This window comes from Trachinotus anak, unplaced genomic scaffold, assembly GCF_046630095.1.
Source record: "Trachinotus anak isolate AG129_WGS33_773 ecotype Australia unplaced genomic scaffold, CSIRO_AGI_Tana_v1 ptg000010l, whole genome shotgun sequence".
Lineage (NCBI taxonomy): Eukaryota > Metazoa > Chordata > Actinopteri > Carangiformes > Carangidae > Trachinotus > Trachinotus anak.
The window spans coordinates 20,396,156-20,418,855 of record NW_027273861.1 but is presented as its reverse complement, the minus strand read 5'-3'; the positions used below and the strand labels follow the sequence as shown (position 1 = coordinate 20,418,855).

The window sequence follows — 22,700 nt, the reverse complement described above, 5'->3', positions numbered from 1 at the left end:
ATGTCACAATGATAGATAACATCTCAGCTGCACCACGTGCACAGACTGCAAGTCCCTGAGAGGAATGTAAAAGTTTGGTGCCTGAAAATTATTCAGAAATCAAGAAATGTATCTAAAGCTGCAGTGACATCCTCAAAGAAATCCACTGAGATTTCTACAATCCAGTTTCTACACACCGAGAGGTTGTTAATGGACCAGAATACAGGAGAACAAGAGAACAGTTCAAGTTTGCAAAAAAGGTCAAGAGTCTCTTGTTGATACTCACCCAGAAACCTTTTCTTCCTTGGTCTGATTATCACTATTGTTGTTTCATGCTGTCTATTTGCACAGCATCCTGGGAAGTTTAGGGACTTACTACTGCTGTGTTCATGTCATACGTGATGGACGGGTGAGAGGGGAAAGATTTATCACAAGTTTATCACTTGCAAACATTCACTTTATCAGACAACTGAAGAGTCTGTCCGTGAGGTTTAAAAATACTATACGTTGACGACGTAGAATCTGAAGGACAGACTTAGGCTGACACAACGTGATGTAAAGGCTACTTACAAGTCGGAAACTGATATTACGATAACCTTGTTTTGTTATGTAGCAATAGCATGTATTCGTTGATGCAGAAGTAGACAGTGCATGTTGAGGTAAACTGGCTTCATCAGTGTGATGCAAGTTCAGGTCTGCAGGGGAAACATTCCACAGGTGAACTCTGGTTGTATCCTTTTTATAGAGTCTGTAAACTGTAGAGAGGGTTCACATGGTGAGGTGTGTGTTGCTCAGCACCACGAGTCACGAGGCCGGTCTGTGATTAGGTGGCTCTTGAGCTGCACTGTTTTTCTCTTTGTTGGCATTTTACCCAACAACCTCTGAGAGGAAGCAAGTTTTGTTTGTGGCAAGTTTCATTCAACAGACTTCCTGTTTTTGCTGAAAGTCTCCCAGAGACATCTCTCTGTGCGATGACCCTGAGACTGCCAACTGAACAAAGAGCTTGTTCTTTGTGTTCAAGCCTGTAAAAACCAGATGCAAACACAGCACAGTCTACATTTTTATACGTGCAAAGGCCTCAGTTTGTGAATAATGGCATTTTTCTTTGTCACTGTGTGTGTGTGTTTGTTTGAGTGGTGCTCATGGATAGATAGCCCCACCTGTTGTTACTGATGTCACAGTGAGGGATGGACTGATGACAAACACACTGCCATCTGTGTGTCTGTGCATGTGTACTGAGTTATAAGCACATACAGTATTTGTACAAGTTTTCGGTACATTGTGTGCATGTCTAAAAGTGTTTTTATACATTCCAGTGTGTTGTGTTTTGCTCTTGTCTCTGTGTTCATGCCTGTTCCTGTCCTTGTAGCACTAAGCATTAAACTGGGCTGGGATCAGTGGGCACCACCCAGCTCTTCATTCTGCTGCTGGGTCAGTGGTTGACTCAGCCTCCCGTGCCACATCCCAGCACGACCACAAATACACACCACACCTTCACTACCATCACCTACAGCAACAACCACAAAGCACAGTTAAAAAAAGCAGGAAACTGAGCAAAATGATCTAATTATTCCGTTATAAAACTGTCCTGGGTACAGAGGTAGACTTTACTGTGTACTTGCATGTTGAGAGTAGTACCTGTACTGACATAATCTTCGACCGTCTGAAAAACACAAAAATAAACCAATAATCCTTTTAGCAAGGAAGCATTTTTTTGTTATTTTCACAGGCTGCACGCTGTGAAACATGTACGGTAGCTCAAAAGTATCTGTACAGGTAGCAGCTACTAACGTGTTCAGAAAAATCCATCTTAAATCCCACTTCCTGTTATTTGATTTGCTTTAATAACTCCAGAATTAGAAGATTTTCTTTTTAAATGTCAAACACTATCATCAGTTTGATTGTGCTGTGTCTGGGAACAGTTTCCCATTCACACTGAAACCTGCAAACTAAGAGGATGATAATGATGCTGTTGTAAACATTGTCAAACATTTATTAACGCTGTAGCCTTCTGAATTACCATGTAATAATTACCACAAATGGTAAAGTACTTTTGGATAGCAAAGAGGAAAAGTTTGCATCACAGTGCAAGCAGAAAGCTGTTGTGCCACTGTCTCTCTTGTCTGAACAGACTCTAAGTGACAGGCAGCAGAAAGCACCTGAACATTGTCTAAACCTTCATGTTTTTCTGGAACGAAGCAGCTTTGGATTGCCAGGTTGCACCGAAAGGATGCTGTGGCGTGTGAAATGTTAACAATCTTATCTGGAAACTTTGTATAACTTTGGACGGACTGATGTTGATTTTGGAGCTTTTTTTTTTTATTATTTATTTACTCGAGGGTGAGGGATTTTGGGGGAATTTGTAAATGTTATGTCATGATTTGGCAAGTTGTCCGAATGACATCCCCAGAAAAAATGACTCGGGCTCCTCCTAACACGGGACAGAAACATGTACAACAGCCAGATCATTTACAGATTAAAGCTGCGTGAAACAGACGGTCAGATCATCCTTGGTGAAGCAGCCTGTCAGCACCACACTGGTTCCAGCTCATCATGCGGCGCGCTCCCAGTAAGAGATGTGTTTATGACCCAGTACAGCCACAGCTGAGTCCAAGCACAGCGGGAGTGATTAGGAATGGGGGTGGGGAGGGGCAATAATAACACAACAGACCCCCAAAATAAAACACCATGCCTGGAATAGTTCCCCAGCCCCGCCACCCTGGCTGCACGTAACACATACAACACACATAACACGTGAATGTGACATGTGTTTCTTGTTTCTTGAGCATGCACTCACTCACTCACTCACTCACACACACACACACACACACACACACACACACACACACATATACACACACAAAGTGCAGCCTGCCACAGCCACCCGTCCCAAAATCCATATTGATTGTTCCACCAGAGGACCGCTGTAGGTACTGTGAGGTCATGTTGCCAAATTAGACGCGCCGTGGAAAAACAGTTGAGAGAGGTTCAGGCTTGAGTCGATTTCATTCTTCTATTTGAGATGTGATGCAGAAGATATAAATGCTGGAGAAGAAGTGGTCTGTTGGCGAGAGGTTTAATTTATTGCAACTGAAACATCAGATTTTTCCTTTACTTCCTTAATAGTGAATATTAAGGAAGTGAAAAATAGCAGTTGTCATAATTCTGGCTCTTTATGATTCTTACAGTTTCCATCGTTAACTGTGGTAAGAGGTGCCCTGCCCTGTTGCCCTGCTTTGTGTGTGTCTGTATGTGTGAGCTTGTGTCTCTCCTGTGTGTGAAGATTGTGTCAATGCGTAGAGCGACCTCTGCTGGTCAGTCAGCCCACCTTCAGCACACTTTACTCACATTAATACCTACATTCTCTGTTTCACTGAATGGATGTGAACCTGGGTGTTGTTGGAAATGCTGAAGTTCGCGTGGTCAACTTATCTTGGACAAATAAAGAGCCAAAGCAAAAACACAGGAAAACTGAAGAGACACTGCCCGCTGAAATAACACATTTTTTTTAACTGTAACTCCAGTTTGTGTGGTTTGTGGGAGGCACAAGAGAAGCAGTGTGATTTCAGTCCTTCAGGAGGAAATACATTTTTGTAGGAACCATGGCTGACTGATGCCAGGATGTCATAGTTTCTCTTGTAGCTGCTACAAGCTGGCACAGAAAGACTTGAAAGCCACATAAACACTGACCCTGAAAATCAGAAAATCTGAAATGGAAAAGTCAGATCCAGTGATTGTTTCTGTTCACACTCTGCGGTGTGAGTGCAGATTTTCATTCTGAGCAAACACTGCAGCAGTTCTCTGTTCAGCTCGTCCTGTCTGGTTAAAGGCATGTTGACCACTGAAAATCATACACAGTAACAACCACTGAACCAGAAATCCTGAATGGATGGAAGTCACCGCCCTGTGCTCTCAGCTCATCGAGTCACCTCACAAGTTTCTCCACAAGGTGGGGCAAGACCATTTCTGCTCTGCTGTCGCAGTCACAATGTGTTCAGTGGTGGAGAAACCCTGGGGTACATTAGTGTTTTTAGATGAGGATTTACTTACTAGAGAAAAGACAGAATCACTGTTTCTCAACCCAGACTGTACTGAAATGTTGTTTCTTATCACTTTATAATTTGATTTGTGTGGCACAATTTCACTGTCAAAAAGCTTGTTCACCAAAACTGAAGAGAAAAACAGGATAAATATAATCTTTACTCACAGGAAACCCCCAGCGTAGTTAAACACGTCTTTATGATGCTGAAAAGAAGGATTGACGCTTTGTGTCGAGTTTTACTGACGCTATTTAGCAGATCAGTGTGGGTCTAATGTGGATGTTAGCCAGGGGAAATAAAGTAAGTAAAGCCTGACAGAACACATACACATTGAGAAGAACACATTTGCCTGCTCATGCTATGAGCTTCCTGTTTTGAAGAAGAGGATCCTTTTTTTTTTTTTTTTTTAAAGCAGCTTTAGAGCCTGAAGCCCTGTGGCCTCATTGGACTGTTTATGCTCTGTGAGAAGCTGAGGGTGTCTGTGATGTTTTTCTAAAGCACAGATAAAACAGAACCAGACTAAAAAGTAGTGAAAAGTAGTTGAAAAGAAGTGAATGTAGAAATTAAATTCAATTAGATTAAATGAAATATAAAAGAAAAAAAAAGATTTTCCTGATTTTCCTCTAATTGATATCCAATATTTTACTTTGATACTTTATATCTGGATAAAGCTGGTGCAGGCACACACACACACACACATACATGACACTCCTCCCTCGCAGCTTATTCTCATTAGCAGAGGTAATGTTGTCATAGGAGCCGGCAGCCAGCTGGGCCGTCGAAGTCTTTCTGCTGGTGGATCTGGTTACGCAGCGGCCTCACAAACACCTCATTCCCAGCAAACCTCCATCCTGGCGTCTGTTTTGAGGTCCAAGTTTACAGTGTTTCACAAGCATGTTGCACAAGGAGGGAGGAGTGCATTGGCGGGAAGGGTAAGGGGTTTACCATAGCTTAACCACAAGGACAGAACTCAAAAATATCTATATATGATACCAGAAATCACAGCAGGATAAACTACAAAAACCAAAGAAAGAGTGGAGCAGAAGGTGGGAGTAGGAAGGTAGAGGGAATTATTGTATTGAGGGGTTTAGGTCCAATTTTAGTAATCATTGCCAGGATTTTTAAACTTAAATCAACCTTCATTTGAAATTGGGTCCTGGAAAATGAGCACTTATTATGATCATCCGACACAGGAACCAAGTCATCAACCTTTGTGAATCACTTCAGACTCACTTAATAGAGAACAGGGAAACACAGCCAGGACAACACAATGGATGGCCAACAATCTGTGCACCCATTCATAAAAGGGACACGAAGAGGTGGCGAGTGCATTGGCAGACAGGTGGCAGCAGGTGAAGGCAGTGGCCTTGGTGGTCTGGAGGGTTTGCTCATGCTGCTCAGCCTCCCAGGAAAACCTTACGTCAAGCTGCTGGAAACAGGAAAAAACGTGAAGTCCATTCTTTGTAGGTGTTTGATTACGCCAGAGCTGTTCTGTTTATGATTTTAATGAACAAAGCGTCCAGTCAGTTGAATCCAGCATTGCGTCTCTCCTCTTTGCAGTTGATGTAGTTCTGCTGGTTTCTGTGGGATGTGACTGACAGCCTACACAGGGGGCAGTTTGACTGTGAAGTGGTTCAGCTCGTCCAAGTATGAGGCCATAACACTGTGCACTGACTCTTTTGGGTTGGGAACAAGTCACTTCCCCCAAGTGAAGATCTCAGGGTCTTGTTCATGTGTCAGTGATGTGAGCGTTATAGTGGACTGCTGTCAGTGTGAATGAATACAGTCACACAGAATACAGAGTTAATAGCTTAAGCTGTGGAACGAAACACAGGCCTAATTCCATTTAAGATGGAAAGTGGGCTTCTTTTGTCTCCACAAATGCAGAGGAATCTTTGCCTGATGGCCTTGAATTGTTTTCATATTTTTGAACAACTGAGTCATAATGTAGTCCTACGTCAGGGCACAGCCTCCTTCAGCGTGGAAATGAAATAATAAGAGCCCACAGCTGGTGTTAACTGATGCCTCCCAGCTGGTGTAAAAATCAGACAACAGCAGATTACAGTTGCAGCAGTCAAACTGAGGCAAGTCTTCACAGGGAGTGTAGAGTGAAGGCCTAAAATTGGTGAAATTTAACCAAAACCTTGTGTTGGAATCTAATGAATGTGAAATTTTACTGAGCACGAACTTCACACAAAGTTTACATAAAAATTCATCTCTTTTATTATTGTGTATCAGGACAGAGCTGGAGCTTGAGTGCAGACAGTGCAGGCAGCAGCTTTCGGATGAACCTGGTCAACTCTAGAAGCTGAAACATCTGACTCTGCCTTCATGTTCTCATCCACGAATCCACTTCCGCCAACTAAGTTTTTTAAATGTCTGACGTAGTAAAGCCCCCCGCACTCTACCTCTACATCCATGTGCCTGCCAACACGTCCGACTCGGCCGTCTGCCCCGTGTCTAAGAGGACAAATATTTGTCTGTGATGTCAACAGCAGCGAGCCGGTCAGTTAGTGAGATCATCGGGTCCAGTAAGTCCATGGTGATCCTTCACTGGAGTCACTGCACGATGGAGCTCATGGGAATTATGAAATTACACCTGATGTTACAGGTGAAACCTCAGCCGTTTCTTCTGCCGTTCCAAAGAAGTTCTCTGCCTTAAAATTTTGGATTTAAATGGATGAAAGTAATATAAAATACAGATATAACCATAGAGGTTTAACATCTGTGAGGCCAGATGAAAATTAAAAGATCATTGAGGGAAAAATCTTTGTAGAAAGGGAACACAGCAAAAGACACTAGTGAGAACAATTAAATGAATACAGCATAGAAAGAAGAAAGAATTGCATGAATGAGTTTGCTCTCACAATCTGCATGTAACTGATTCATGTACATGAAAACACAGCAATCACTGCTAACATGTTGCAGTTTGAACTGATCGTTTTTTATCAGACGCACAGTAAGTGTCTGATATGAAGTCATCGGTTTGGTATAATTTCGTCAGATTGATGTAAAGGTGCAGAAGAGGGTTAAACTGTGGGCAAGGATTTTATTGTGATGGTATGAATTTTGAAAAACAAAACTTCAGTTGTACGTTTTTTTTTATTTTGGAGAGAAACTATCTGTGTGCGCGCGCGCGTGTGCGTGTGTGTGTGTGTGTGTGTGTGTGTGCTGAGAGGCAGGAGTCTCTCTCTTACCACTGCACATACCACATACTGTACATTACCACACAGTGCAGGCTTACATGACACAAACTTACTGCACACACACACACACACACACACACACACACACACACACGGATAGTTCATGCCTTTTTTAAAGCCTCAGGAGTCCATGTGCTGGAAGGAGGAGACAGACAGAGAGAGCCATAGAGAGACAGAGGGAGGGAGGGAGGAGTGTGTCTCCGGAGGAGGGGGAGAGCTCAGTCCTGAACTCCTCCGCGTGGATTTGAAAGGAACCGTTTCGCGCTCTGCTCACGTCCAGGTCTCCGGACCGCATGAAACAGCAGCGCCTCTCTGAGGAAATGATTCTCTAAAACCCACGGCGCCGTGTCCCAGCTTCCTTTCTCCACTCTCTCCCCGTCTCGGACCGGAGGCATGCCGCTGGAGCACACCGAGGAGGGCTCTCCTCCGTCTGCCTGCGCGTCGATGGAAGCCTGGTGCGGTGTGAGGGGAGAGGAGAGAGCGCACAAGAGCCGAGGAGCAGAGGAGCGCCCGGAGGAGGAGGAAGAGGAAGATTAGTGAAGAACGAAGCCGAAGGGACACGAAAACAGCCACAAACAATGAGTTTACCGACTAACTGTGTGTACCCGGCCCCCTCGGTCCAGGATCGCTACTTCAAAGTGCGGAACAATATCTGCGGGTCGCCGTGCGCCGTCAACCGGCCCATCGACATCGTGCAGAAACGCAGGCGGTAGGCCAGATGTGGTTTCAGTCCAGATGTTGTTGTTGCACAACCCTCAACACACTGTTCTCTATTCTTTTCTTCCTCCTCTGACAAACACTTCTGATAAAATGTATATATGTGATAGAAACTTTAAAATCACCACAACTAAAATCTTATAAACTTCTCAGAGTGTGTGCCAGTGATAGTAAATTATAGTATAGCCTGTGTATAATCACTAATATCTCCTTTACCCCCTGTGGTAAGGATAGTCACAACATCCTTAATGCAGTCCAATACCTCAGTAACAAGTAATTACAATGTGAAATTTACAATAATACACATACATACATTTATTATGGGCAAAAGATAAAGTCACTTCTTTTTATGTCTTTGCTGCTTTAATTTATCTTAACATTGCAATATTTGTACATTATTTTTTTTAAAACTGATGAATTATACTCACTCAGTTCTTAATTTGTTTCACAGTGTATTGTTTCTACCTCCTCTACAATATCTGTAGTACTCAACACTGCCTTTCATATCTAATCATTAGTTCATCGTGTTATGTTTGTGATTACAGTTTCTTTTTTACACTGTTACTGCAGGGGTTAGGGTTAGGGTTGTGTCAGGGCTGCTCAGCACTTGCACTTTGCAAAATGAACTATTGAATCATTAATATTTAAAAGCACTGTAACATTATCATCTGATCCTCCTTCCAGGTGTGGTTGGAGAAAATAGTGTACATTTTGGTATTTTTACCTCTTAAATATGATCATAATATTCCTAATGAGATTCAAAGTGTTTCAGTGTTACTCAGTTTCTAACATTTATCATGGCCTTGTATCTGTATCTCCTCATGATATTCCTATCGTTCACTCTGAGTTCAGTACAGTACATTATGGTATTTAATGATATTTTCCGTTAATCTCCTAAAATATGAGCACAGTATCTCTGCAGTCACCATCTGCCTGTGCTACTCAGTACTGGGTTTACTGGGGCTTGTTTGGTATTTTTACCATATGGTTATAATATTTCATCACATAATGTTGTCACAAGCATGCAGATATAATTAACACCACGAAATCTGATCTGATTTTCATCCAGACTGACTTACAGTAGTGAGGTCAGAAAGAACTGTTTACACCTGGTTAGGAGTAAAGTCTGCAACTCTCGAGTGACAGATTGAACAAAATCTCTGTCCTTTACTTCTCAGACCTAAATCGGTTTAATCCAGGATGTCAACATAGCATCCACAGTCAGTGTCAACTATCTGCCAAGTTCCCTCAGAAGAAATGATGCCGTCAGACGGTGGAGCTGAGTTCAGACTGAATTAATCACTCAGTTCGGTTTTTAAGTCCTGTTTTATTAGTTAAATGGTGAGTAAGAGGAACTGGTGCAGTTCTAGAGGAAGATCTGAATCAGTATCTTCTGAATCTGAGTGTGTGCACGTGTGTTTTACTGTGTTTATATAACATAAATGCGTGCATATTTTGTAGCAAAATACATTTAAATGTTTATCCTCCCTCTACGACTGAGAATACACACACAAAACAGCCTGAACTTGCTTTACCTGTTTCTTGTCTGATATTGTAAACAATGTGAAATCAAGTCAGATATTAATCGTCTTGTGTTTCGTCACATGGCCAGAGGTGATCGTGTTATGGGTAACCCTCAGTGCCAAGTGAGAGCCAGTTGTGAAAAATAAAGGGGGAGTTGCAGAGGCTGAAATATTCTTCTTTTAAAACAAACAAAATTATCAAAAATGAATAATGAACAAGGGTAATAATTGTAATTTCAGTGCCAGTTCACCAACATTAAATTCTATTTAAAAAAAATAGTAGCCTACATACAATCATTCTGGGTTATTTTTTTTCCTATTTTTAAAGCATTTGATGACAGACTGAAACTCATATGGTTTACTCATCCTCATACATGACTACACACAAAACAACACACACGCACATTTGATTCTCAGCAGATGAGGATACCTGAAAGAGTCACAGAGGGCTGAGAATGACTAATTTTGCAGGCGGCGTTTCAGAAAGTCATGACGACATTAGCTTCGTTGGGTGGGGAGGGGGATCAAAGTGTCTTTATAATGTCAACCCACCAATAAAAAGCCTTCAAAGGGAGATTGCTAATGAACGCCGAGTCCAGACGTATTTATAGGACTGATGGATCGACCACATGTGTGTAATAACACAGCCAAAAAGCAGCGGAGAAAAGTAGAGAGCACACTATAATCGTCCAGATCCCTGTAACCCCGCACCCTGTGCAGTTTCCATTAATTCCTAGATGGAAACATACCGCTCCCATCGTCATCGATTTACCTCATGAAGTTAGAGGTTTTACAGTTAGTTTTGGCAAAGAGGCATTCGTGTGCCTCTGTGTAGATATTTAACTTCTGCTTTTAAGTTTGTGATGAGGCAGGGGTTTTCATATTAAATTACATAAATTTTGAATTATATGAATTTGTCACCAGTCAGAGAAGTTGCCATATCGTTTATACTGTGGCAGCTCTCACTTTAGTATCTAACTAGTATCTACAAGTTACATCTAGACCATTGAGGACAATATTCAGAGTAGAAACTGTTAAATTAGTGAAAAATGCCTCATCACAATTTCACTGAGGCCAAGGGATCATCTGCAAATGTCTTGTTTTGTTTGACCAAAAAATATTTTGTTTCTGATGATATAAAATTGAGAAAAGGAGCAAATCCTCACCATTGATGAGATGGAACTAGAGCTGCAACAATTATTAGTCAATCAACAAAAAAATGAATCAACAACTATCTTGATAATCCTCATTTTTCAAGCAACAGATGCAAAATATCTCACCTGAGGTCAGCTTTTATAATGTGAGGATTTGTTTTTCATTTTTGCTTGATGAATGACTATTATATATAATTACAATTATTTGATTATCAAGATTGTTGTCAATTAATTTGCTGGCTGCCAGCTAATCAATTGATAGACTAATTATTTTGGCCCTAACAATGATGTGTGTACTGGGAGATGTTTTGTGACAATATTAGATTTTTATGTCTTTCTTTTTTTCTTTTTTTTTTCCTACACTGTCACAAAGAATCCTGAACTGTTTCAGTTTGATCGATTTAAAATGATATATATCATCTCTCCTACCACCTGACGTACTTGTCCTGTCCATTCCTGCTCTTGTCATGAGCAGACTTGCTTCCTCAGTGGTGATGATGAGGACTGATGTCAGACTCTGACTTACTCATCATGTTTCACCTCCCAGCAGACATCACTGATGTCAACTAGACACTGGCTCACGCTGTGAGAAAGACAGGTCACAGCTTATCTCTCTTGTGATAATAATAACAATCACAATGTCTCTGCTTATTCTTATGCTTATGCTTGTTCAGTAGTCACCATCCTTGCCCTGCATTTTAACATCAAAGCAACACAACAGCTCCATAAGAAAATGACTGATAGCGAGATGAGGTCTAAACAGCATCCTATAAACAATCACCAATATAGATTTAAAAGTGTATATATTTTAAACAAAAGGGATTATTTTTTCCATGTGGAGGATGACATCTGTGTATTAACACCTTGATGCTGTTAGTTTAGTTCAGGTGGGTTTATCCTCACCTATCCTGTTCTGTCTTGTGCTAGAATAAAGTGTGGACTCCATTAATAGCTATTTTTTAGTGTGTTTGACGTGTGTAGATTGATATAATTTAATAAATTAAAGCTCTTGCTCTTCACATGTCGGTAGCAGTTGTGGTGAAATGGCTCGTGGATGTGCAGTCTTTTGCTGTTCGCTCCACTTCACATGTTGCAATTCATTGTATTTCCATGAAAAAAAAAAAAAAAAACTTGACTAGGACTTACCAGTTTGTGTTTTAGTAAAAATCAGCTGATTCTCTTCTGCTATTCTAACCAGTCTCATTTTTAAATTGCAGTTTCCCACTGTGTTTTGCAAAAGGTGGTTAGTCGTGTTATTAAAGGAAGTCAGCCAATTAGTTTTTTTTAAGGTTGGTAGGTCGGTTTTCTGATTTCTTTTTATTGAAGCTGTTAATGATATAATATTCACATTTGACATTTTTGTGTTCAGACAAATCTTTTCGAATGTATCATTTCTCTCATTCTTGCCCCACTTTTTCCTGTCGGTGAATCAACCAGGATTTCAGTCATTCTGATTCTAAAATGCTGAAAATTCAGTTTTGCCTTCAGAATTTTATTATGTTTTGAGGAAAAGTAGAAAATACACGGTTCTTCTCTGGCTTAACTTGAAGCGATATCTGCTGTACAAGGGAGGAGAAAGACTCAAGAACAGCTTTGCTAACTCTTCTTGTGTGTTGGAGGTCTGAGGTTTTGCTACAGTTGTATCAGGTCTACTTGTGTAATATTGATCCATAGACAAATCTGCAGCAAAATTGTCCAACTGGGCCAACTTGTAACCTAAGTCAAAACTTAACTAACCTAAACAGCAGCTGTCTCAGGAGGTAGAGCGGGTCATCCAGGTTGGTGGATTTATTCCTACCCCCTCCTGTGTGCATCTCGAAGTGTTCTTGGGTTAGATACTGAACCCCATATTGCCCCCGATGTATCATTGTCATGTGATAGAAAAAGAGCAATATATGTAGAAAAAAGCGCTGTGTGAATAGGTGAATGTGGCTTGTAATATAAAGCTCTTTGAGTGGTTGATAAGAGTAGAAAAGCACTGTATAAGTGCTGTCCATTTATTTTCAGTAGCTCCTTCTTCATAAAAGCCTATGAATCTTTCACTGAAAGGCTTTTACTGTGATGCAAACATGAAATAAATGTTTTCATTTTTCTGTAGCTCACAACTGCGGTCAGTTAGCCTACCTCTGTTACCTAGAATTAAAGGGAAACTCTCATCGAGTCGCACAGCCTGACACCACAAAAACTCCTAATCACACTGATGAAATTAATTTAGGGCTTAGATAGCGTTAGAAAAACTTTCGCAACTGTTTGAAAATGACTCAACAACTATAAAAAAATGACATGCTTTTAAATCGTCCAAAACCTCCATCATATCATAGCAGGAGGACAGTTCAACATCTGAGCCACATACCAGTTTAACTCCTGTAGTTTTCACACTGTCTGCTTGCAGCCCATCCCTCCCAACAGTTCAGAAATCTGATCTGACCTTTGCCGGTGTCACAGCAGGTTTGCCAGCCCTCTGGGCCTCAGCCCATGTCAACACACTGTGACATGACGCACAGCTCGCTCTACATGAGGTCAAAGGCCACTGCAAGCTGCCAGCATGTTGCCACATAATGTAAATGAAGAGTCACGACAGGGCAAGTCGTGCTCACTGTGAGTCCTGTATGAGTCAGCAAGGAGTAACTCATTGTACCAGTTAGGCTGTACTCACCTGCTGATGGATATCTCCCTCCACAGGCTCCAGCTCCATTTTAGTTCATTTGCATCCCATATCTCAGTGATGTATCTGCTGGGTTTGGTTAAGGTGGTTGTTGCTCTACATACTGAGTTCTGTGCAACTTCGTTGATTCAGTGCGGTGACCAACCTCAAGAGCGTAAAAGGTCAAAACTCCAGCAACATGATAAAGTTGTTCTTTAAGTGGCCTTTTGCTGGAGTCTCAACTTCTTAGACTGATTATGGTGTATAAAAAAATTATTCACCTTTGATTTAAATCAGTTGGTTTATGTATCAGCTCGATTCTGATACATAATCACAGAAGTATAAAGTTTTGCGGGGGCTGCAGATTAGCTTTAGCTACGGTAGATGCACAGGACATCTGTTGGATTACCGGGGAGGTTGGATGGCAACTGTTTTGATAGCTGATTAATCTTTTTAGTTATTTTTAAGCAAAGATACCAACATTTGATGGTTCCAGCTCCTCAGATATGAGGATCCAATGCTTTTCTTTATCTTACTCAATACTAAACTGAATATGAAGACTTCACCTTTCGATGTGGGAAATTATAACAGGCAGTCTTCATCATGTCCGGCTGCCCCCCCCCCCCCCACATACATACACACACACACACACACACACACGATGCTGTGGCCAGATTTGCTCTCCAGACAGCTGATGCTGTTTCCGGTGCTCATTCAGTCTCTTGTCCAGGGTCTTTGTCTTTTCACAGATGTAGTGTTCCCCACAGCTGTTGCATGTGTCTTCAATCAGGCCAGTTTTCCTCCTCCTGTCACCGCGGACTCTGAATGCCGTGTAATCGCAAAGTCTGTATAACAGATTATATGTAACAGACATATCCAGCTGTCCTAATCTAGCAAGTCAGCATTATTAAATGAATCACACCAGACACAACAGACACATTTCACCGGAATCTGGACTTTTGTAACAAAGAATTTTTGACCCCTGCTGAGGACTGACAGAAAATATTGACGTGACAGTGGCTGTTCACTGGACTTGATCCCAAATCGTTGCCAGTTCACAGTTAACGCCTCAACCCACTGAACCGCAGGACGCCTCTGCCCTGAGTCTCTGGAGTCACTTTGCTCTGTTCCTACAACAAACACGTCTCAACAGAAATCCCACTGCGTCCACAGGCTCAGCCAGCTGGTTTCCAGCTTGTATCTTTTTAGTGTGTTTCATAGCATCCTTTGCGTTCTAGTCTCTTATTTGGTGGAAAAACAGAACTGCAGTGAACTGAGTGTTGGGCCGGGAATAATTGCAGGCCTGCGAGCTGGTCGATCGGCATTGCAGTGACAACCATGAAACCACAACTGACGTCAGCAGACAAGTGTGACTGTGTTTGTGTGACTGTGTGTGTACTTGTGTTGAATATTACTGCTAGAATAGTGGACTGAGTGTTATCCTGACATCTCTGTGACTCCAGGAATGATCATCAACTCTGGGGCAGATGAACACTCAACAAAGAAGCTCTGTTCAACTATTTTCGTGCAGGATTAGACAATAGCGCGGTTGATGGACTTTTACGTAATCCAAACGAATGAAGAAACAAGGCATCCACATGCAGCCTGCTCCTGCACAGTGTGTCACAGGTGAACTTGATCACCTACATAGACTTCAGGGCTCCGCCTACACAGCGGGATGCCAGGTATGGAAATGCTGGAGAGGACTTTCAACAGCTTGAATTTGTTCTAGAAATTGCAGCGACATGACCAGCTGGAGTGTCTGTGTGTCTGAGCGTCTCTTGCAGAGACATGAATGGCAAGAAAAAAAATACAGAGAAAAAGAACTTAGACATAGAAAACCTAGATTTGAGTCACAAGTTCTATTGAAAGTATCTACAAGTATCAGCTATGAATAACCAGGACACCTGATATTATCTAGTGCTGTCTATACATAAAAATAATGTCATTTATAATTTATGCAAAAAAACATTACATAAATAAGTAATACGTGTAAACATAGGAAAGCATTGATCTAGCTTTTTCTCTTCACTATCGGTTCTAATATCTCTGCTTATTCAAGGTATCAGTACGAGTACTGATTAAATACCAGCACTCTTTTTTTCCCTTAATGTACAGATTTATTTTTGTACCTCGCTGCATGGAACTCATTGGGATCATTTTTATGTAAGATAACTTGAGGACAGGGATTTCTGTGGCAATAACAGCTGTGTTGGCAGTCCACAGGGACTTACTGAATTTAGCTGACAAAAGAAACTCAGAATTTTATAATAATAATAATAATGATTTCGAGAAAGAAACTGTATTTAATATGCATCATGGTCACATTGTGGTTGATAGCTTAGTAAGGTCAGCCTCGGGGCCAGTATGTGCGTTGTGTTTGTGTATCCTTTTTAAAGATGTACAAATCCATTTTAGCTAAATTATTTGTGCTTTTTCATCCAGTTCTATTCAACAATGATCTAATGATCTTACTATCGTTAAGAATAAGTGAGATTTCGAGGGCTTTACATGAAATAAGGTAAATAGATAGAGATAAAAAAAGGCTGAGAAAGACTAAGAGAAAACACTCTTCCCCCGTTGTCTCCGATGTCTTGCCTTGTCGTGTCCCGCTGATCAGCGATGTGATTGGCTGCTCCTGGGTTGCCCTTGCTTAATTAGAGGAGGAAGTGGCACACTCTTGCCTCGCCACCGGACTCAATCACTGTATACCGAAAGGCGCCAATTAGTGCCATATGAACATGATTAGAGGAACACTCAGCATGGCCTGTTGCTGAATAAAGCCAGATTGTGTGTGTGTGTGTGTGTGTGTGTGTGTGTGTGTGCGTGTGTGTGTGTGTGTGTGTGTGTGTGTGTGTGTGTGTGTGTGTGTCCTCAACCAGCCTGTCCAGTTCTGCACCAGTGTGATGTAAGGTTGTTCGATTTTCAGGTCGATGCTGGAGCCAAATCTAGATCTCTACTGCTGGGGCTGTAATCACACATTGGCTGTGTGTGTGTGTGTGTGTGTGTGTGTGTATGTATATGTGTGTGTATATGTGTGTGTGTGTGTGTGTGTGTGTGTGTGTGTGTGTGTGTGGTTCTGGTGGTTCTAGCCCAGTGTGTTACCCCTCTAACCAGTTTCTAATGATGTTAATGCTGATCAGTCACTGTATGGATTTCTCCCCGGCTGGACGGACAGAGCTAATCACTGCACAAAGACTCCACGATCAATACCCGTCCGGAGGAGTGAATCAACCTTTGAGGCACCCTGAACTCCAAAAACTTAACCGCTTCAGTACTGTGCCAGTTGCATTCATATTTAAAGGGGTGTTATACCAAAAAGGCCACTATTGTTGTTATAAGTTTGTAACATAGGCAGCCGATGTTTAATCTGCGAACTCCCAAGATAACAGAAAGACAATTTTAAAAAAAATTCCAACTTAAAAAGAATTGTCAGGTTATTGGGCTTTTGTGTGCCATTAATCAACAGAAGTTTTAATTGTTTTAATAATCGTATTTTAAATGAAATGAAAATGCTGGTCAAGCAATACAAGAAATGTAAAGACTATTTTCTGACATTTTATTGACTAAACAATAAATTGAAAAAGCTATTGTCAGATTGATTTTCACATTGATTGATAATAAAAATTATGGTTGTACTCCTGCTATCGTGATAGAGGATATTAGTCCTCATTTCCAAGTATTATAGTTTATTTGATAAGATGAGATGTTAAAATGCAAGGTGCAGCAGATACACAAAAATTATAACTGACTTTCCTTCACTCCTCAGTTTGTAAGATGGTCTGAAATCGTACCTGATGTGGATCAAAGCCTGTAACTTTTAGCTCCCCCCCAATCTTTATTTTTCTTGTCTTCTTTCCTCCTTTCTCTCTACCGACAGCAATCAAAACAGAGATCTACTGTTTTCAAAGGCAAGAGTCCTTCCTCTGCCTGTAGGTCAAAGGTCACACAGAAAAATAATAAACACAGCAGCTGGCTTGACTGGGTGCAACCTTCTAGTTCCCTTGGCTATATTTAGGGAGACATGAGCTGCTCTGAGATCAGATGTTGATGTTGGACACAGAGCGTTTGCTCTGTTTGGACAGCGATCCACAGTGGCTGGTCAGGTGGATGGAAAGAGCAACTGGCTCCTCATGGAGGCGTGGCTTTCAGTTTCAGCCCAGGAGCGTTTTTATACAACAGTGGAAATAGTTTTCTAAGAGGAAATCTGAAGATGATGCTGTGTAAGTGATAAACGTCAGTATTTTTGATCAAATGCAAACAGCGTGTGGGGTGATATTTCATGTATATTGTCTTGTATATTGATATAAAACTGCAGTAATGTAACTAGTGCTGGATGATCCATCAACTTACCCGACCAAGATATTAGCTGAGACGTACCAGCCTCCCTGTCTTACAACAAAAGCAAGTCATACAATTACAAAGCATCTGATGTCCCCAACAAAACTGCACAATTCTTCTCAGTGCTCTGTGAAATCATTTTCACACCAAACATACAGCAAACCAGACTCCTGATCAACTTAGAAAAAAGTAAAAGTTTTAGTGTTACATTATAGCAACTGGAACATGGTGTAAATTCAAAGTCTTTCTTTGTTGTTTTAGGACTGAGACTATAGACACTTTGCTGTTTTGTTGTCCTTTTCAAGTTTTCAGATTTTCTTTAATGCAGTCTGGTGAATTTTTTTATCAGATTCTGTTGTGCATTGTCAACAACATTATCTACAGCATGGTGTGTCTTGCTGTGTCTAACAGTTTCTCTGGATATTACAGTATTTCCTGTATTATAGCTTTGCATATTTGCTTTGTTTATCCAGTAAAGCTTTTCTGAACTCATACACTTTTTGTCCATCAGAAAATGTCTAGTCATGTTAGCACTGTGAGGACTGAAATAGTAACCAGCGAAAGCTTCATCCAATGTGACCTATCACCAATTAAAACAGAGTTTGTGTGGAGTCCAGACGTGTTTGAATTGATCAGTCAGCTCTAAATTTTCCAGTAAGGCTGCCAGTTAGAGCAGCAGCTCATCGTCAGAGATGTGACTGTGTGAAACAACAAAAATCCATTTTTCCTTTACTTTTACTTTAGTGCACTACAACCAAAAAATTTATAATTAAAAAAAACCTGTATTTCATCAGCACCCTGTAATTTTATACATTTGTATGCAAAGGTTTGTTGATTTTTGAAGAGACAAGAAGTAAATACCTGGAACCCCTGGAACAGATATGCTTTCAGAGCACTTCCTTCAATTTTAAATGTGCTGTTGCTTTTTTTTCATGAACTTTAAAAGAAAAGAAAAATAGTAATTGTGATATGTGCAAAGGTTTGGTAAGACGCCCCCTGCTAAGCATGGGGGTAGAAGTCTTCTGCTTTTGGGTTATGGCACAGGAAACACTGCACAGATAGAGGGAAGAATGGATACTAATAAATCAGAAAGTGAAATCAAGAAAGTGAAACTGAACAGGGCTCCCTTCTACAACAGAACAATGATCCAAAACCTCAAAATCCTCTGTAAACTACATCAAGAAACACAAACTGAAACGTTTGGATGGGCCCTCGCAGTCCTCTGACCTGAGCATCGCTGAAAATCTGTGGATAGATCTCAAAGATGCTGCGCCTAAAAATACTTCAAAGCTCAAAGTGATCTGCAGGAAGACCATGTGAAAATTCCTAAATCAGGAATAGAAGGAAAGAGCAGACTCTCATGTGGCTGCAAAAAGAGATTGCAATATCTGCCAAAAGGGGAGTCAAAGTGCTGGTCTTTTTCAAAAAGTTCATGAAGTTCATGAAATAAATATTAAAAAAGTAACAGCGTTTTAACATTTGAAGGGAGGCTTGTTTATGACTGCGGGGTAGTATTCATTTCTTTTCGCCTCAGAAATAAACAAAATAGGCCTATGTCATTTGCACAAAGTTTTGCATGAAACTATAAAGCAAAGAAAAAAGGGGAAGGTCACTGCTCCCTAATGGACATGATGAAGATTGTGACTAATTCCCGAGCAGGCAGCTTGAACACTGGACTTTACTGACACTGCAGAATTTTTAGTTTGAACAGAAATGATCCTCCCTCTCCTGCCTCGATATTCACAGATGTGGTTCCGCATAAAACATTTCTGCTGCTTGTTCTTCTCCCATCCTGCTTCCCAACCTCTCCTCTCTGTGCTGCCATGATGCGCACACACATATGTTGGTCTTTCTATGATTGTGAGGGCACTCCTTGACAAAGTGCATTCCCTATCCTAAACCTAATTCTATCTTTAACTACCGGTAAGTCTTAACCTTCAAACAGCCTTTTGAATGTCCTCACAGCGATTTCAAACAAAATGTGTCCACACAACTGTAGAAAGACATGCACACACACACACACACACACACACACACACACACGCACACACACACACACACACACACATACAGAGTGTACAAACTGCACACAGTGACAGTGAAAGGAAAGATCTGTTTGGCAGGGTGAGTGGGGGGAGCCGGTTGTTTTTCTGCCGCTTCCAGATCAAATGTACAATAGGCTGGAGGTGTAAAGCAAACAAACCCTCTTTACTCCCTGAACTCTCTCACTCGCACCCTCATACACTCCCACACACACACACACACAGTGATATTGCCTCTGAAACGCTGCTGCCTTATGCCGTTATTTTTCCCTCATTTCAGATCATTTAAAATCAGTAGTAAATTTAAGCTCTTTACTCTTGCTTTCCTTCAATGACTCACACACACATACACACACACACACACACACACACACACACACACACACACACACACATATTCATTAAGTGTTCCCTGGCCCCTTTTCCTCTTCTCCTCCTCACCTCTCGCCTCCTTCCTGGTGTGATGTTTGAGGCCCCTCAGCCAATTCCCACGCTACGAGAAAAGAAAACAGGAGGGCGCATGTGTGTGTATGTGTCTGGGTTGACTTTTGACCCTGGGCCTATGTCATCGCCCATCAAATAACATCTGGCCTTGACGGTTGTTTTCTGTATCACTCTCACACACATAACAAAAAAAAGTTCCTTAAATCCCTGGGCCCTGGTTCCCATGCCGCTTAACGAGCATGCGTGCACGAACAACAACTGGAACTGGTTGTACGTGGCATTTCCCAGCCTAAGCTTACCCTAAATAAAGGCTTTATAATAGACGATATAAGGTCCACTGAACTAAATGAAGAAGGTCGTTCTCGTCCAAGTGAATGTAACTCAAATACTCAGTGACACTGGCACCACCATGTCTTGCGTGACATTGATAGATTAACATAGTGTCTGTAGCTGAAAAAGGTCATTGTAGCATTTTAAGTCAAAGTGAGGAGTCTGATAAGAACAGACTTGTTTCCAAATGCTGGTGAAAACAATCACCTCAGCAGTAATTGTAATACAGTTGCTTGTAGATATTTAGTTTACTGTCACATAAGATAGAGAAATGCAGCAAATCCTCACAGCTCAGAAGATGAAATTAGATCATGTTTGGCCCTATTGCCTTAAAGAAAATGACTTCAGCAATTATTAATATAGACCTATTTTAAGATAGTTGGTAATTAATTTTCTGTGGGTTGAATAATCGAGAAACCAGCCAATCGTCTCTAAACTCTAACACCCATTCAACCTCATCACCCAGCTTCCAGGCAAAGACTAAGTGATGATGCAATGGAAACTCTGTTGATCACCGCATTTAAACCGCAGCTCCCTTTATTTGGTTTCAAGAAAAAGGGATTCCTCCTCTTCAGTATGGTGATGAGGTGCAAACTAAACATCCTGGGAACAAAAGCAGAGCTTAGGATGTGGGTGTTCAGGGAGGTGTGTGAGAAAAGTTTTGTAAAACAGAGTTAAAGAGAGAAAAGGGAGCCGTCATTTACGTCAGAGAAATGGAGAACAATGCTGGAGGCAGGAGACGGACCAAGGTCAACTTGTTATGTATTCTGCAACTGAACAAGACATCTGTCTGTCTGTCTGTCTCTCTCTCTCTCTCTCTCTATCTGTTTGGAGGGAGAGTGCCTGTCTTACACAGTTGCACAGGCAGTGGTATAACAAGTAGAGCCAGTTTTAGAGGTGGCACTAATAGTTGTAGTTGTAGTAATTATAGACGTAGCTGTAAGTTAAACACTGAAAACTTGTCTCTTTTTGGCAAAAAAAAAATGCTCAGACATTACAGAGTGCTCTATAAAACCTGGAGCTTCAGTCTGGAAATGTTACTATCAGCCTTTAAAATTCCAGACTGGTTTTGTCCCCACAGCAGCAGATTTTATAGGCCACCTCCTAAGGGGGTGTAAATTTGGACTGCAGAAATTTTATGTCTATTAACATAATGTTGTCTGACATTTTTAATATCCTTCACATTTGTTTTACAGTATAGATTCTTGTTTCCTCCTTTAGCAGAAACATAATAACCCCCAAAGGAGCATTATTAATTCTCATTTCCGTCCCATTTAAGTACAGTATTACTGTGTTTTACCAGCAGTGAGAGGACGTTAAATCTCACAATGCAGGAAGTTCTTCAAATTAAATGGAAAACTAAGGTTTGCATCTTATTTTACATAGTCATTGTACCAGCTGATTTACAGCCTAACTGAACAAGAAACTAAAATTAATAACAACAACCCAGTTAAGATAAGAGGAGGAGCCGATCAAAGACCATCACTAAAAACACATTCTGGACCAAATTTGAAGGGTGGTGTGAATTGTAGTCTGTCCCAGATCTATACATAATTAAAATAGAATTAAGCTTAGATAGATTATCATACAGAAGGCCTGTTTTAAATGAGGTCTTGGTTATGGAAAGTCATGGAAAAGTCCTGGAATTTTAGAACAAGGAAGGTGGAAATTTGATGATCCCATTTTAAACAAATAATTATCTTCTGTATGGGTACAGAACAGACATTCAGGTGTTGCAGTGTCATATTTGTTCCAGTAGTGGGAGCCGTCTCCTCATCAGAGGCGTGTTGGTTTCTGCTGCTTCTGAATGGGAGTGAAATCTCAGTGAACAGCAGCTGCTGAAAAGCTGAATGGTGATTATCAGTCTGTGGAATGTGAACTGTTATGGATCTGATACAAACATTAATGAATCACAATTGAATCATGAATCACAAAAAGACCAGAGAAGCACCATAATGCAGTTGATGTAATTTTGTACCTACTTTAGTGACATTACTTCATCATAGTTAGTGTCAGCTGTGCAAATCTGATCCATTGAGTTGATTAAATATCAACATCATCCAGTCAGTGTAGTGCAGCTATGATGTGATGGAGACACGTAGGTGAGCTCTAATAATATTTGAAAACCTAATTTCAATGGGCAATAATATTTTTGTAGATGTTTTTACTTTTCATTTAAAGCTCGTAATGGATCCATTTGAACCAGTGAGCAGGTCACAAGTCTGAGGGAAACAGAGTAAAGTGAGGTTATGTTTTACCAGTGAAGGTGTAAAAACTACT

The 22,700-nt window shown here is 41.0% G+C and overlaps 1 protein-coding gene and 1 long non-coding RNA gene across 9 annotated transcripts in view; one reads left to right on the top strand and one right to left on the bottom strand.

The window, feature by feature from the left end:
* Positions 1-22,700, top strand: part of LOC139625958 (3',5'-cyclic-AMP phosphodiesterase 4C-like) — a 94,304-nt gene that overhangs the window by 52,764 nt on the left and 18,840 nt on the right. For 2 of the 8 annotated variants that reach the window (XM_071486060.1, XM_071486059.1), the window contains exon 1: positions 7,677-7,934. The exons of the other annotated variants lie outside the window; for them this stretch is intronic. In XM_071486060.1, coding sequence (XP_071342161.1) covers positions 7,804-7,934 — 131 coding nt within the window. In that variant the 5' untranslated portion in view covers positions 7,677-7,803. Of the gene's footprint in view, positions 1-7,676; positions 7,935-22,700 lie in introns of those variants that run through there. 8 annotated transcript variants of the gene reach the window in all.
* LOC139625962 (uncharacterized) lies at positions 7,049-7,941 on the bottom strand. The gene is made up of 2 exons (XR_011692053.1): positions 7,814-7,941; positions 7,049-7,677 (listed from the first exon to the last, which is right to left on the bottom strand). It is a non-coding gene; the product is annotated as an uncharacterized lncRNA (long non-coding RNA).